Below are 17,165 nucleotides of genomic sequence, written 5' to 3'. Positions count from 1 at the left end.
GTCCTTCTTTATTTAAAAAATAAAGTATTTCAAACAAACAGAAGCTCCTGAGGTAGTGGACAGTGATCCCTGTACTGCCCATGGGGGTCCTGCAAAAATTCTGTCAGTATGACAAAAAAGTTAAAATTATGAATTTCACATTTTTATGAATACCACTAAGCAACTGTATTAAGCATGATGGATGTCGGAGACTAAGGTTTGCATACAAGAGTTAGGTTACGTTTCTGTTTGGAAGTTAGGCCTGCGGGTTATGTATTACACTATATACTCAGAAGCTTACAGTGAAACTGTCCTCCTGCTCTGAGAACCAATATAAATCCCATATTTATAATGTAGCTAAAGGCAGTTACTCTGCAACTGACACTCTCTTGAATTACACTGTATGTGTCATGTTGTAAAACAAGGTTTGGAACAAAATGTTAATTTTCTTATTTGTTTCATTCTTCTAGACAATCCCCTCCTCATTGTCAGACCACCTGGTAAGTCTTATTCTGCTGTTTCTTTCATGAAGTACACAAACCCTGCACAAACCAGTTACAATATAGGTGACAGAAGCACATTAACACATAGTTTGAGTTACAGTTTTAAGCAGGAACAGGTAGTAATTGATTGTGCTAATTCAGAAAATATTTTCTGTCTTAGGACCCCTTATTCTGGTCTTTGAAAAGAAATCTTGTAAAGATATGTTAGAATAAGCACTTGATTTTGCCCTGGCCTTTGCATGGTACAACAGCTACAATCGCTTAGTAATAAGCACTAAACTATATTGCTGCTGTATCTGTGTCCTTCAGTTGACTGAGCATAGCTTAAACTGCAGGATCAGGTTTTCCTATCTCTAGTTGTTATGCTCATTTATACTGATCACCATGCCCTTAAAAATACTAAAAAATTCAAGGACTTGTTACTGACCTGAATGATATGCCACGAAGCTGTTGAGCTTCCTTTGCATTTCCAAATTTGCAATAAGCCCCTCATCAGAAGAGCTGATTTCCTGGTGCTCGGACCAGCCTTGCTGACATGCACATTGGTAGGTCAACCCCAGGCAGCATGTGCTCTTGGAAAAGATGCAGGAAAAAAGACCTCATACTTCTTACGCTCTGTCAGCTTTCCTAAGCAGTTCAAGTGGTTGATTTTGGGGTTTTTTTGACAGCATCGTTCATGAAAACAATGCCCAGTGTCTCCCTGCCTTCTATGTTTCATTATGCTTGTTGGTGTGTTTTTCTCATGTCCTCTCAGATGTCTTTGATGATGCACACATATTGGAGAGCACGAGCGATCTGTGTCTCTGGCAGTCAGTGTGGGAGGCCTCTGAGAGCAGTGGCTTTCCCATGTCCCCAGTCACCTGCAGGCTTTTTGCTGTCAGTTATTTTGTGGGTCTGTTGATGGAAAGGAGGTTTTGGAAGGTGATGGCTTTTTCACTTGTACTTTCTGCATCGACTGGACAAAGACAAAATATTTTTGTGTAGCTGCGGTGGTAGAGATAAGATAGACCAAAAAGAGGTGGCAGAGCTGTAGAAATTAAGTTTCTGAACATCCAGTGCAGCTCCTACAGGACACATTAAGTTTATCCTTCAGGATTTCTGGAAGTGGGCAAAAGTGGTGGACAAAAGCAGGCTATTCACATCAATAAGACTGTGTTCAAAGAACAGATAGTTTATTGCTTTATTCTAAAGAGAAAGCTTTGGCCAAAATCCTGCAATCCTTTCACCATGTGACTAATTGCATAAAGTCAATCCAGTTATGTTTACGTCCAAGCCAGTGGAGTTCTGAGGGTTGCTGATCAGATTGCTTCTGACATGCAAGTGTTTACAGCATTTGGCCCATGTACCTGGTGAGACGGAGGAAGAATGAGTAACAAAAAAATCTTTCAACCTCATTTATAAACCACCTCAAAACAGCACAGTAAAACCTGGGCTTTGTGCTGTAGCTAGAGACAAAAATACGAATTACCAGCTTGGAAACATTTTCTGTAATTATATATACATTACTACAATAGCAATTTCAAAAGAAATTATATCGTCTTTGTTAGTATAAAGCAAACATTTAGGCAAGCCAGTAGGAATATTTAGTCTTTTGCAGTTCAGTTAAGCAGGTTGCTCTGTAGCAAAGCTCCGGACAGAGTTCCCCAGGAAAGGTCTCACTTGTCTGTTATTGGAACCTCATCTGTTTTAATGTAATGTGGGAAAACAAAACAGGAAAGTACATTTCTGACTTGATAGTTTTAATGAAACAGCAAGAATAGGCTTTAATTTGCATCACAGGCACTTACAGCAGAATTTTTAACATGTTTTTAGCAAAAGCATTAAGGTTTATACTTAGTGTTAAAATGCGAGTGACTGCATTGTCACTGTCAGACCTAAGATCAGGGTCTATTTAGAAAATAAACTGAGTATCACTAGGTAGAGAAGATGTCTTATTAAAAACAGTGAGACTATTTCACAGAATCACAGAATGTTAGGGATCGGAAGGGACCTCGACAGATCACCTAGTCCAATCCTCCTGTCAGAGCAGGAACACCTAGATGAGTTTTGTTTAGTTAAAAGTGTGATTCAGTACATGAAATAATTTTTTAAATAAAATTTTAACAGTTATTATTGCCTACTGCCTAGAAGGAATTTAATCAAGTCCCTTGTTTTTTTTTTTTTTTTTTTAATAATATTTGTTCTTGAAGTAGTATTTCTGGATATAGAAAAGTCATGCATTAATCTGCTGCAGCTTCTCTTGTAAAACGTATTATCAGATATTAACTTCAACAAAACTCAGACTGAAATGCTGAAGTCTCTCCTTAATGTTGATTTTTTTTTCTCCAAGGTGGTGAGCCTATCTGGATCCCCTTCACTTTTAAATATGACCCCACCTATTCAGACTGCAGCGGCAAGCAGTATGTGAAACGAACTTGGTACCGCAAGTTTGTAGGAGTGGTTCTTTGCAACTCTTTACGGTACAAGATTTACCTCAGTGATGACCTGAAAGGTAGGCACCGAGATTAATTTCCTGATATATGATTACTTGTCACCTCCCCCTGCTTGCTTTATTTGTCTTGTCTGTGAAAGTCTTGTGTGATGGCTGTCTGGGAGTCCTTCTGTCAAAGGACAGAGCAATACACCCCAGAGAACCCCAGAGGATATCGGCTGACGGGGAGAACACTGGAGGACAGGCTGGTGTGACAGTGACTGGGTGACCTGTACTCCTAAGGGTTAACAGGAGCTCTCACACAGGTGTGTTTGCCAAAAGATAATGGAGAAAACTTTCCATATTGTTGTTCTGGGGCACTGAGATTATCTCAATGGCTTTTTGGATTATGCTGATGTGTTGCTTTTATTGCAAGGAGCAGTGCTTGAATACACAGTAAGAAATAATCAGGGTGGCACGACGCACCTCATCTGCTAGAAATAGAGTTCCACAGTTTTTAGTTTTCATTTGAGACTACAGTCAAACGGACAGTATTGACAATTTGAGTGTTTTTTACTTTCATATGACTTATTGAAATGACTGGTTGGGTTGAAATTCACTCCACCTGTTATCTGTGGTGCAGTGTCCATGGACTTGAAAAATGAGGAATATTGCTTACTGGGCTATAGCCAATTTCTGTTTTCCATAATTTCTCCTTACATAAAATGAAGGTAGCATTCTCCCCTCTTTTCAGCCACTGTTTGTTCATTGGTAATACTGTGTTTGTGACTGTAGTACGTCTGCTTTCTCCCACATCTATTTTCCTGGTGGTGAACAGCATCTTAAGCAAAAATAATGCTGAGTCAAATCATTTGTCTCTGTCACCCTTCAGACACCTTCTACAGCATCGGGGACAGCTGGGGAAGGGGCGAGGACCACTGCCAGTTTGTGGATTCACACCTCGATGGAAGAACAGGACCTCAGACATACATTGAAGCCCTGCCCACCATCCGAGGTACAGCAGCTTGAGAGTGGGGTGCTGGCCAGGTTCCTGTAACCCTATCCGGATGTTTAAGGGGCAGAGTGCATGACACGGAGCAGGGCTTTTTGTCTATGGCTGCTGGCAGCTCTCTGAGGAGTCATGCTGGTGCAGCAGGTGATGAGATGGTCTTGTTCTCAGGCCTAGCTGAACAGGTTATGGAAGTCCCAGAAGGACTTGTGGGTGTTGACAGAGAGAGAGACACAAAGAAAGAGAGGGACATGTAATACAAATAATTTACAGGAACAAAACACAAAACCAGAAAAAAGGGTATAGGTCTATGAAACCTTTCTCCCAATTATAAAATGTGCCTCATTGAATAGATGTGCAAACTCTTCCGCATGCCAGAAAAGACCAGCTCTGTCTTTGCAAAGACAGCTTTTGCAAAGGATATCTGACCGCTTCATTCAATACAAAACATATAGGAGTATGTCTAGTGACTTATGGTTGGACTGCAGGACTTTTTTTCTGCCCTGGCAGATTTCTCCCTCTGAGTGAAAATTTTCACCTTGAAGGAGTACCTCTGAGTAAATTGCTCAGCTCACATAGCCAAGGGGGTGATGGCTTGCTTCACAAAATGAACTCAGTCATGGAAGTCAGTCAGTCTTTTCAATAAGTCAATTGATTTAAAATATTCAGTTGACTTTAGTGGTTTCCACATTAAGTTTTTTGTTGATATTCTTTTCATATTTGCGTTACCAGGAAGATTCTGAAATAATCACTGATATTTATCTCTCACTAGGAAGTACTGCATTTCTTAGTTCAAAAGAAGGATGATTAATCCAGATGCGTGTTACTAGGTCTAGGAGACAGAGTGCACACAAAATTATATTACTGGCACAAGACATGAGTGTTTCAGATGTTCCAGTGCACGAGCTATGCAGAGAAGAATGCTGCATCGCTCCTAATGCTTTAAGCAGTCACATTCTTTCTGCAGACGAAGAAAAAGGAGGAGAAAGGGCTTAACTCCATATTTACTGCATGAAATGATACCTCTTTGTTTTGTGAAAAGCTGGTGTTTGTTGATAGTCTCTTGAGCCCTGTGACATAATATGATTTGATGGTATTTTTTTGCCCCAGAGTCCTTCATATTTTTTAACTGACTGGCAAACTTTATAAACACAGTGGAAATATAGCCACCTTTTGGAATGAAATGCAGAAGTGCTTTGGCAGAGCACAGCGTTACACAATAGTTCAAGAGATTTTGGACAGTAACATCTATTAATCCACCTACAAGAAATACAAAGGACCAGAGTTAAATCATTCAAGAAAGATCTAAAGCAAGTACTAGGGCTAGCAAATAACCTTTTGTCAAACTCCCTACCAAACAGCTTCTAATTTTCATTTGGACTGTAGGATTGACTCTTGCTGCATCTGTTAGTTTTGTTAAATTGCTATGTCTTTGTTCTGAAATGCAAACAAGCGTTTTTCTCCTGACAGGGTATTACCGCCAGTACCGCCAGGAGCCTGTATCATTTGGACGTATTGGATACACAACACCCTACTACTATGTGGGCTGGTATGAGTGTGGCGTGCCCATCCCAGGGAAATGGTAACAGTCTACTTCCCTGTCTTAGGCAGACCATGCTTTTCAAATGATTTCTACCAGAGGACTGTGAGCAACTGATTCAGAAAAGAGGAAAAAAAAAAAAAGATGAATGAGGCAAAACAGTGAAGACCAGCTGCTCAAGAAACCGCTGTTTCCAAACACGGTCCCCACTTCACCAGCCTAGATCTATGGTGCTGCTTGATTTCTGCTTGGAAGAAGGGACAGGATATAAGTTTGATGTCCTACCTTCCTCCTCTGGGTCTTTAAGGCACGGAGAGGCGGTTGTGATGTGCGCAACCTGTGAAAACTAGAACTATATTAGCCATGAAAATTTGGAAGTTTTTTATATCTTGCAGGAACGACCTAAGCATGCTGTGCTTGCTTAACGGAATGCTAAACTGTCCTTTGCTACCTGCCGGGGCTCCCCTATGCAATTGTGACACATAACCGGCTGCCAACCAAAGGCAATATATTCTCCTGAAGACTTACCCTGTGAGTTTGCCCACTGCTGGACTAATCACCAGGTCACAGTGTAAATTCACTTTGAGATATCTATATCTGTATCTATATAAATACAGTACTGTACATCTGCAGAAGTACTGCTTAAAGATGCTGAGTTTTTCTTGTTCGCTAGATAAATGTGTTTGGAATTTTAATGTAAAAGGTGCTGTTAATTCTTTGAGATATTGCTATGCACAATATATTAACCGAGGAAAGAGCTGTATTCTTCTTGTGAGTACTGTTGATCTAACATTTGAATTATTGATCAAAGACCTGTGTCCCAATTCCTTGGCAGCCTTTGGACTGGACATTCAATGGGGATCTACCCCTCTATCCATGTTAGAGTGGCACTGTATAGTCCAGCAAAACCACATATTCAGTGTTTTATCAGCATGAGTTAAACTTTCTGTCCTTTATTATTTGAAACTTTGAGTGCAACTTGTCTTCAATCCATTCTTATCTTATTTGGTGTGTTATTTATTCCTTGATGCTATCTTTCACTTCACTGTGTGGGGACATGGGATGAGTAACTTGCAAATTAGAAACTGCTTTTTAACTTACTTGCCCTCCAAAAGGAAGCCCAAGCCACCAATACAAGAATCAAGTAGCAGGAAACTCCTTTGACTTTGATCCATCCTGGGGACAAACTGGGATACAGTTCATTCAAAATACTACCGAAATCTCTTCCATCCAGACCAGAAAGCAAAGGCTGACATGGATGAAATGTATAACAATGATTTTTCTAGCAGGCATTTGGAAGCTTGCAATAACGTAGGATTTTAGTAGTCTTTCTGGGTAATCTAGCATTAATGGTTCACTCAGTACCTTTCATGGACTTACCATGTCATGGTAACATCTCAACAGCCTTTGCTCGTGTAGTGTAGGTCTAACACTGTTTCAGTTGCTTCTTGCAGTTATTGTAAATCGTATGGGAACAAAAAAAAGGAACTAAAGTGATTAAAAGAGCATTTTATTTTTCATGGTGATTTGGGTTTTAACATTTTCATTGTTCTCACATACTTTTGATTCAGGACAGTGCCAAATATATGGTCCTGAGGTATAACTTTTTTTCCCTAATAAACCTATGATACCTGGTTCCATTTCTATTTCATCCTTTCTGGTCATCTGTGTCAAGTAATCTGACAAAGTGACAAATTGTTAGCTTTCAAAAAGTCTTTTTTGTGAAAGGAGAAGGTATCAACTTTTTCTAAGGGACTGGAAGCAGGTGAATGTGTTGTTCCTGTATGAAGGTGGTTGGCAGCTAGTGTGGAGTTACAAAGGGCAGATGAGACCCCCACCAGCCTGATCAAATTCTTTGTTCAGATGACTGGCTTTGGGCAGAAGGGGAGAAAAGTAAACGTCATTGACTTTGGCTTTTGTAAGGCACTTGGCATGGTCTCCCATAGTGTGCTTGTAGGCAAACTAGTGAAATATGGCTTGGATAGTTGGACTTAAGGTGGATATAAAATTAGCTGAGACATGAGACTCAAAGTGTTGTGATCAAAAATAGTGGAAAGTCCAAATGACAGCTGGTTGCAGGTACCATCCCCAAGGGCCAGTGCTGGGGTCAATAATGTCTAATAACCTGGGTAACAGGATATAGTGTATGGATGGAGTGTACAGATGGAGTACATTGTCAGCAAGCTTGTGGCTAATACTAAACTAGGGCTGCGGAGTGGTTGATGTGCTGGAGGGCAGAGCTGCTAACCAGAGGTACTTTGTCAGGCTGGAGAAATGAGCTGTCAGGATCCTCATGCAGTTCAGGAAAGTGAGAAGTCCCACACATGGTATGGAATAGCCCCTTGCAGTCATACAGGTTAGGGTGACTGTCTCAAAAAGCAGCTTTGCAGAAGCGGACTTGGTGGTCCTGATGGAAAACAAAATGAATGTGAGCACTCCACAGATCCATTCCAAGCTAAATTATTCAGTGATATTTTATGATTCCAGAGGAGGTATGCAATAATAAAATGTAATTTTTTCTTTTATTGAATCAAAGTCATGACTTGGCCCAGAGCCTGGTCTTCAGCACAAGCAACTGAGACTTGTGGCACTGACTCTAAAGAGCAGGGCCCAGTTTCACTCGTCATGGTTTGGCCTAGTGTTTAAAGCCGGATATTCACTCCCCATAGCCAATGCATTCTGCATTTTCACTTGCAGAGATCATAGGTAGGTTTTGATTTGTTCATCCTTCATTCCCTGATGGAAAGATCCTTGGAGTGGGACAGTCCCATTTAGGAATGCCATCATGGGTGAGGAGCTGAGACCATATTTTTTTCTGCAGCCTCAGCTGGAGAGGAACTGAGGGATGCTGGGGACAGGGGTGGCAGGCACTATGCATTGTTCCCCTCCAGTGTAAATATTATCTGAGGCTAAACCAGTGAGGGCAGAGTCAGCAGTAGGACACAGCAGGGAAACACATGAAATGCAGTGGTGTGCAGTCTGTTCCCTTGACTTTGGCATCTGGAGAAGTTCTCTATGCTGTATGAGGTGATCTGATCAACATATTTGCATCCTTTGCCCCATGCACAGGGTAACACATTATCATGGTAGTAGGTAGTTTCTCAAAGAGATTATATTATTTTTGCATGCTGCTCTTTGTTTATTTAAGAGGTGGTGGGATTAAAGAGGCAACTAAAGACACATGGGTCAGGAAAGCCACTTCCCATCCAGATCCTCTCTCAAAGGCCCTGGCAGTACTCTGACCATTTGCCCATCCTCTCCTTCCCCACTTCCCACTGTCCCCATGACAGTGGTGGTCCTGCTGTGACACCATCAGAGAAGCAGCGTGCCTGCTTGGAACTAAACCCCATGCCCATTGAAACAGCTGTACATCTTTGTGACTGCACTGTGTGACAGGCAACATCATCATACACCTCTGCATGGTGCTAATGGAAGAGGGACAGGTCTTTCCCTCCATCAGCTCTCCTCCCATGCCCTCCTTGCTGGCAAAAGCACATCTGCATCTGGTCTCCAAGCCCTTGGCGCCAGCTTAGAGAACAGCATGTCCCTTCAGAGGCTCTGAGGGGTGTTGCATGAACCCTGTCATCTTGTCGGAGTGATCCTTAAGGGAATGGGGATGGAGAAGAGGGAGGATCCTCACAGGGAGAAAATCCATACAGCTTGTGCCTGCATAGCCTCTGGTCCAAGTCTCTCCATGGCAGAGGAACACCAGGGCCCTGCCCAGTGGGGAATTGTATAGAGCTGGAAAAGAAAGGGAGAAAAACACAACAGGGGAAAGGGTGGGGAGGAAAAGACAGGCGAAGAAATTGCTCAAAGCATTGTCTAGCCGTGGTCAGTTCTAGATGCTAATCTCTGATCACTGTACCAGATTTTTTGAGAATTGGGAATTCTGTCTCAAAGGCATCAGGAACAATTGCCAGCATGTGAGAAATGCCAAGGGCTCTCAAGGGCAGCCAAAACCCAGCATGTGGACTCGGGATGCAAACAGAAGAGCTCTTTGGTGATGAAGGAAGCATTGGGCGTTGCTTGGAAAGATAATTGAAGGCCTTCGCGGGAGGTAACCCAACCCACTGAACAATGTGAAACACTCCTTGTGGTTCATCCCCACAAGAAACTATACAGTTTTCTGTCCTCCAAACCCATGTCCTTTTTACTCACCAGGCAGATAGATATTATTCATATGATGAGCTGCCTTCCTCTGGCAGAAGAGAATGAGGTAAGTGCAGAAGTGAATGAGGTCAATGCTGTAGCAGCCCAGCTCTGCTTCCTGAGGTGAGGTTGGCATCCGTGGCTGTCTAAAAAATTCCACCCCTGGAGAGCTGCCAGTCTCCTGGAGAGCCCTTAGCTAGTAACATTTTAAAATAAAGCCATGCCTTGTACTGCTGATTCCTTTCTCATCATGCTTCTGTGTCCCATAAAGCAGAAAGTACTCCTGCCAGACTTGTGCCATATTGCTGTGCCAGTTGCACCACTACAGTCAGTGAAAACTATGGCCCTGGTGGGGATAAGCACTCGGAGCAGAATAACATCAGAATCATAGCTGAGTGCGATCATTGTGGTGCCAACATTGGGAAGTTATGTGCCAAAGGCAATAACCTGGAGCCAGGTCCTGGGGTGCTAACAGTTGCCATAACTCATCAGTGCCAGTTGTGCCACCCAGCTCTAAACAGCCTGACAAGCAGAAGAGCTGGGGAAACCTCCACCTGACAGGTGCTGAGGAAGCACCAGCAGCAGACCCTTGTGGCAATGGTCAGCCACAGACCAGGCTGTGTGAGCAAGGACACAGCCAGCAGGCTCCATGTTGTACTTCTCCCCCTCTGGACAGCACAGGTGAGCCTGCATGTGGAGTACAGTACCATTGGCCCGCAGTACTGGGCAAACTGGAGTGGATCAAGGAGAGGGTGACCACGGTGGTTAGGCTGCTGGTGCACAGGAGGTACAAGGAGAGGACAAGCTCTGGGTTTAGTCAGCCCTGGGGAGGAAAAGCTTGGCTAGCGGGGATTGATTGAGTTGTTATCTTCAACAACCTAATGGGATTGTAAAGGAAGTGGAGCCACACTTTTCTGACAAACACACAGTGAAAGGATGAAGGCCAGTGGACACAAACTGTAACAGGGGAAATTCCAATGAACTATTAGGAAAATATTTTTGTCATGAAGGTGATCAAGCACAGGGACAGCAGCCCAGAGAGGTGGGGGAAACTACAGCCCTGAGGATACTCGTAACTGGCCTGGAGAGGGCCATAAGTAACCTGATCTAGCTTTGATGTTGTCCTTGTTTTGAGTGGTAGGCAGTGGATATCACTGAGAAGAACCTGGTTCCATCTTCTTTACTCCCTTCATCAGAGATTTATGCACATGGGTAAGGTCCCCTGAGTCTTCTCCAGGCTGAAAAGTTCTAGGTCTCTCAACCTTTCCTTATATCAGAGATGCTCCAGTCCCTTCATCATCTCTGTGGCCCTTCATTGGACTTTCTCCTGTATGCCCATGTCTCTCTTGTACCAACCAGTTCAGAACTGAACACAGAGTACTCCAGGTGTTGCCTCACCAGTGCTGAACAAAAGGAAACAAACACCTTAAAAAAAAATGCCTTTTTTTTTTTTTTTCCCAAAATGGATGTTGCAAGCTGGATCCCAGATGACAGCATGACTATTTGGGAGGCTGTGAGAGAAAGATAGGGAAGAAGAGTAGTCTCCCAGGTTCCCGTGAAGAATTTCTGACTTTGGTTTTTGCTGCAAGTTGTTCCTCCACATGCTTTTCAAATGTGACTTGTGCAAGCTCACAGGTGGATCTGGAGATCAGGTCACACATGAGCGTTGGCAATGCCCTCATGCTTATGCAAAAAGCCTCTAGATGGCAGGAGATGCTATTTGGCCAGGCCTTGCTGTAGGCCCTGACAGCAGGGGATGAGTGGCAGGGGTACACATGGTGTACATTCAGCATTGCACACACATAGAGAAAAAATAGTTTTAATGAGAGCACAATTTTGGTTCAGGAGCAGCAAAGTCCTCTCTCAAGTCTTAGACAAGATCTCTAAGAAAGAGCCCATCCCTCACAAAACTTGCAGTGTGTTATTTCTAAAGTTTTGAAAGGTTATAAGTAGAAACAGACAGAGTGCAAACACACCATGTGCTCCTATTGTGCGTTTTCAGGAGGTACTTTTCCCAAAATTACAAGAACTGTGTTTGTCCCTGGAGGACTGTGGGCAGGAAGAACCAGTTTATCTTACAGTAGGAGCTAAAACATTACAATTTCCCAGGATGCTTTCAAACTCATCTTGAATATAATTACAATAGCATTTCTGCCCATCTAATTTCTTTCCACACTTCATCCTTCTGGGGATATTTGTTCTGTGAGCTGCAGATCCTCTTCATCCATTAAAAATACAGGCTGTGTTTATTTAAGCTGCAAAAAAAATCCCCATAAGCTTTTGCTGATTCTTCATCATTAACCTACATTTTTTCCTTTCATTGACCTTCTCTGTTCTGTAATTGGATATTCTTTCCTGGAGCTGAGTGAAGCACTGACTGTGTCCTGTAAGTATAGCCTGAGGTATGTCCAAAAATGTTGCACAATGGAGCACGCAGAGGTTGGTCCTCACTCCTGGCATCTGTCATCATGATCTATCTTGTCCCACTCAGTGTCTTGTAGCAGACGTTTAACCTGCCTTGCCCACATATTTCACTCCTGCGTGTTAAAGCCACAACTGTCTAAGTCCCCCAGAAACATCCAGTAGCAGCATTTCTCCCTTCCCTATGGTCAGCAGCATTGTGAGGGAGTAAAATGGAGGCAATAAAAACAGGAGAGTTCTTGAGATCAATTTCTACACTCCTCCATCTCACCCAGCACCTCTGTCTTCACACTGGCCCCAGTCCTGCCTGTTCCAGGTTGCCAAACTTCTCATGTGTGAGCCCTTCTTATGCTGCCCATGGGTGTCCATACTGAGCAGGAGTGCTGGCATCACGTCTCTTGCTTGTGGCATGCTCATGGCCTGGGTTTGGGCACTACTGAGTCACCTCCTTCCCCCAGACTACACATGCCATCACACTGAGTGGAGAGGATCACTTTGGCCAGCCTTGGCAGCCTAGTATTCATAGATAAGCTGTGGAGAGAAGGGAAGGGGCTGCTCCAGATGGGTCCTCAGACAGTCCTGGCTGCCCCGCTCTTTGGCTGGGGCAGCCCTGAGAAAGTCAGAGGCCGTCTGCAGAGCTGCATTCCTCATCCCACCAGATCTCCTTGGGCAGATGCTGGGAGTCCCAGCCCCCAGGAACCCACAGGGTGAGATCTGAAACCCATATGACATGGTCCCCTGTACAGGCAGAGCTTCCTAAAGGCACCAGCATCCAGATGGGAGAGGTCTTCAGATTGCAAAGAGCAGATACACGATGTGTATCTCTACCCAAGTCAGCTGAGGTCGGTTAGTTTGTGCTGCTAACCATCAGTGAACAAACAAGAGAAAATGTTTCCAAGCTATGCATATGTCACCATTTCTTCTCCTTGATGTGAGAAAAAACTAGACCCTACAAAATTAATATTGTTAACAGTGGCTTTAGGTAGCATAACCTAAACAAAACAGAGAAGTAACTAACCAGAATGAGGGCTTGTCATTAATTTGAAGTAACACTAGAGGTTATTTTTATTATCTCTGCAGTTCATTTTTTGGTACTTTCCTGCTCTGAATGTTTACCTTCCAAAACTGCACACTGACAAGCTTGTCTGCAGTCCTGCATCAGCCTGGGCTCCTACACAGAGCATCCATGGTCATGCTGCAGCCCACCAGGTCTCCTGCCAGTCCCTCTGCTAGCCCTGTTTGCAAAGGCTCAAAACTGATCTTTCTGACAAACATGACATGACTTTCAAGGTGAAAGTGAATCTTCCTCTGCTGCGAAAGCTGCTGATTCCTAGCTTTCCCACTTCCTTTTTGCACAGAAATGGTCTAGGTTAGGTTGGAGCTGCTTGTAACTGACCAGTCATTTCCCAGTTGCCTTTATTGCTGCTGCAGCTCTCATTTTATATTTTAAGGTTATACTATTTTTCTGGATTTTCAGCTCACCTGCTAGAAATGTACTTTAAGATTTTTTTGTTCCAAACAAAAATATGCTTTGGTTTCTTCCTTTTGAAATTTTCTTTTGAAAAATTCTTCTGGAATCGTGTACGCTGAGAAATCTGTTTGAACTGTTTTTCTTTAAAAGTCCAAGTTCAGAAACAAGAAAAAACATGTTGGTCAGACTAACTGAAATTCCATTTATTCATACAGCTATTGAATTCTTGTGTATATCTGGAGTATATTATAGTATTCTATGCATCAATAGATATATCACATCACATTTGATTAACCTGTACTGAAAACAGGATTACTTCAAAGAACCATCATGTAAGATATAGAGACAAAAAGGTTTGTAAGGATGGTTGGAATTGCATCTGAGGAGAAAAATGTACGACACTGAAATATATACTGGCTGCTCAACACGTGGTACTGTATAGCAAATTCTTAGTGACTCTTATGTTTCTAACAAGTAGATTATGGACATATTAGAAGGGTTATGATGCTTATGCATTTTGCCCAAGACTGAGTTTGTATCACTGGACAGAGTGAGGGCGCGGGGTCACTGTCATGCTGCAGACTCATCACAATGCACTTCTGTAGACTTTGCAAGACTCCCAGCAATGGAAGGAAAAATATCCTCCTTATACAAGGCAAAGATCTGCTAAGTGCCAACAGTGGGACAGTGACTTAGTGCATGTGAAACCTGTGTGAAAGTTGCAAGAACTTGCTAAATTCTGAAAACATTTGGAAATCTTTCACTAGCTCACCTGCCGTGGCACTATCAAGAGGTTATACAATGTCCCTTGCTACTACCAGTGACCCCGAACAGCTTGGAATCAGTTCAACTGAGTGATCAAAATGTGATGCACTTCTTGTGGTTCTTCAAACTTCTGAGATTGGCAGACTTTGGCTTCCTTTGCAAAAAGGGAGGGAGGAACCATGGTCTGCCAATGCAAGCATGTCCCCTTCAGGGATGTGCTGGTTTGGGCTGGAGTAGAGTTAATTTTCTCCATAGTAGCTATTATGAGGTTATGTTTTGGATTTGTGATGAAAATAGTATTGATAATACAAGGATGTTTTCATTATTGCTAAGCAGCACTTACACAGTGTCAAGGCCTTTTCTGCTCCTCACACCACCCCACCAGCAAGTAGGCTGGGGGTGCACAAGAAACTGGGAGTGGGGTCAATCAGAACAGCTGACCGCAACTGACCAAAGGGATATTCCACACTGTATGACATCAAGCTCATCATATAAAGCTGGGGGAAGAAGGAGGAAGGGTGTGGGGACGTTTGGACTGATGGCGTTTGTCTTCGTAAGTCACTGTTATACCAGACGGAGCCCGGCTGTCCTTGAGATGGTTGAACACCTGTCTGACCATGGGAAGTAGTGAACGAATCCCTTGTTTTGCTTTGCTTGCATGCACAGCTTTTGTTTTACCTATTAAACTGCCTTTATCTCAACCCATGAATTTTCTCACTTCTACCCTTCCAGTCTCCAACCCCGTTCTGCTGGGAGGGAGTGAGCAGCTGCGTGGTGCTCAGTTGCACAACAAGGTTAAACCATGACAAGGGACCTTTGACCTTGCAAAAGCAAGCTGATGAAGACAGATGTCTAGTTTTTCCACACTGAGGGGCGTTTCTATCATCCTGGTGCATAATTGCAGTTTTCCATTATTGTCATGCAAATTTTCATTTGTACAAACATTCTGTATTTGGGTTGCAGCTCCAAAGAAGGACTTCCTCTTATGAAAACATTTTATTGAAATAATGGTGCAATGTATAATTTGGGAGCTAAAAGTATTGTAATTTGGATTAATCTCTGCAGCATATAAAATATTGGGATTTTTATAGCTGTTGTGTAAAACAAGAAAGATACTGCCTAATTTGCCTCTCCCCATTCAAGGTTTTATTTGCTGACTCCATTATTGTGAAGAAGAGTGTGATTCTGCACAGTATGTATTAGTTTTTCTATAGCTATCAGTTGCCATCAGCCACATCAAAACCAACACATTTGTTTTCCAAACAGAAAAAGAGGTAAGAATCAGTACGATAGCCAGTTGTCCTCTGGATTTTTGCTGACTTTGCCAGGTGTCCCCTTTTTGTCCCTTTATGATGATAATGTGTGTCTTCAGCATGCAACTAAACTTGAGGTCTTTTTATGTTTAATATCTGGAATTTCACTCAATAGCAGTACACGAAATGAAAGCTGCTTTGGTTCTCCTGGATCTCACTCAGCCAAGGAGCAACAAGTAAGGAGATTGCAAGAGTGTCAATGGAGCCACCTCTGAGGGTTTTCCTGTATAAGAGAATCCCCTGATAAATATTATGCTTGTCTTAATGTTGCTTTATGCATTTGCAAAAGCATAAAAAGGACCTTTTAGAATCCCCACTGATGCCTAATGCTTCACAGGGCTGGACTTGGATATCTTGGGGATCTCTCAGCGTGGTTCACAATTCAAGCACGGGTTTCTCCAAGTTTCACTGCTCCTGGGAGACTTGTGCATTGTTTAGGAACCCCAGTTACAGGGAAAGTTCCTCAATATGGGGCCTTGTTTTCAATCTTGTGTCTTTTCCATCACCTTTTTTTTCTGTCATTGTCACTAAACCTGAAAAACTTTGTGAAAATCCACTATGGTGCAGGATACACACTTTTCTTGCAGGACCTCAACCAACATGCGGAATTGCACGTTCCTCTGTCATTTGGATACCCAGGATGTGGGTTAGCCAGCTGCTAACAGCTGCAAGGAAACAGGCTGGAGCTGGAAGCTCCAGACCAGCTGATTAATCCCCACCTACTTTCCCAGATTGCAGCAGAAAACCTTTTACTTCTTGAAAATGCAAAATCTGCCTTCTGAAAGCTGAGGTTTCCTATTTTTAAAATGGCATTAATTCGCAGTAGTCGGTTGCCTCACTGCTGGGTTGGGGACAAGTTATGGTTTCACATCATTTGTCAGCCTTGGGAGAAGAACATCTAGTGATCTTGAATTTTCATTGGTATATAAAATTGGACAACTAACTGTTTACAGATGCAATAAACTAAACACTTGTGTTTGGACTCACGTTTCAGTTTCTGCCTCTGTGTGCTGTCAGGAGGGCAGAGCAGCTGTGACAATATACCCATGCGGTGTGTTAGTAGAGATATCTCTGTTGTGCCTCACCTATGAGGCTCATTACTTTTAGAGTCAGAAGTAACTACAGAAAACTTAGTATTTTAGAAAGAGTCAACAGTGCCATGTAAGGGCCTGTTTGCCATTTCCCCCATTCCTGACTGATTCGAGGAGTCTGTGTTCTAGTCACACAGCAAATGAGGCTTTCTTTACATGGATATCATCACTGTGTTTCCCTATTTTATGAGAAATGTTTATTTAGATACTGTTATGTTGGTTTTTGTTTTATGATGTTGAACTGGGAAGTGGTTGTCCTCCAAGATCTGAGTAGATCTAGTGGGAAATAAAACATGCCAGAACGTGCAGACATGGTTTGCCAGAGGCAGTCAAACTCCAGAAGAATTTAAATTCTTCCACTTAGGTAGGAAATGGGGATGTTAATAACTGGAATAACCACAGAGAAGCCAACAGAGCAGTGCCACATTTACATTTGTCTCCCTTGCTGTGCGGATGTTCCAGTTGTTAGCTGTGTTGACATGGACAGCTCAACCTGCTATTGAACTCCAGAAAG

The 17,165-nt window shown here is 42.8% G+C and overlaps 1 protein-coding gene across 2 annotated transcripts in view; it reads left to right on the top strand.

Annotated features, from left to right (window-relative positions):
* FNDC1 (fibronectin type III domain containing 1) overlaps positions 1-7,079 on the top strand; it is a 67,789-nt gene extending 60,710 nt beyond the window's left edge. For both annotated transcript variants that reach the window (XM_065833333.2, XM_065833332.2), the window contains exons 17-20: positions 450-479; positions 2,812-2,973; positions 3,785-3,907; positions 5,372-7,079. In XM_065833333.2, the coding sequence (XP_065689405.2) occupies positions 450-479; positions 2,812-2,973; positions 3,785-3,907; positions 5,372-5,487 (431 nt within the window). In that variant the 3' untranslated portion in view covers positions 5,488-7,079. The remainder of the gene's footprint in view (positions 1-449; positions 480-2,811; positions 2,974-3,784; positions 3,908-5,371) is intronic.
* The last annotated feature ends 10,086 nt before the right edge of the window (positions 7,080-17,165 follow it).

The sequence above is a fragment of the Patagioenas fasciata genome, chromosome 3 (genome assembly GCF_037038585.1).
Source record: "Patagioenas fasciata isolate bPatFas1 chromosome 3, bPatFas1.hap1, whole genome shotgun sequence".
Taxonomy (NCBI): domain Eukaryota; kingdom Metazoa; phylum Chordata; class Aves; order Columbiformes; family Columbidae; genus Patagioenas; species Patagioenas fasciata.
The sequence above is the reverse complement of the archived record's forward strand: the minus strand, read 5'-3'. Positions and strand labels throughout refer to the sequence as shown.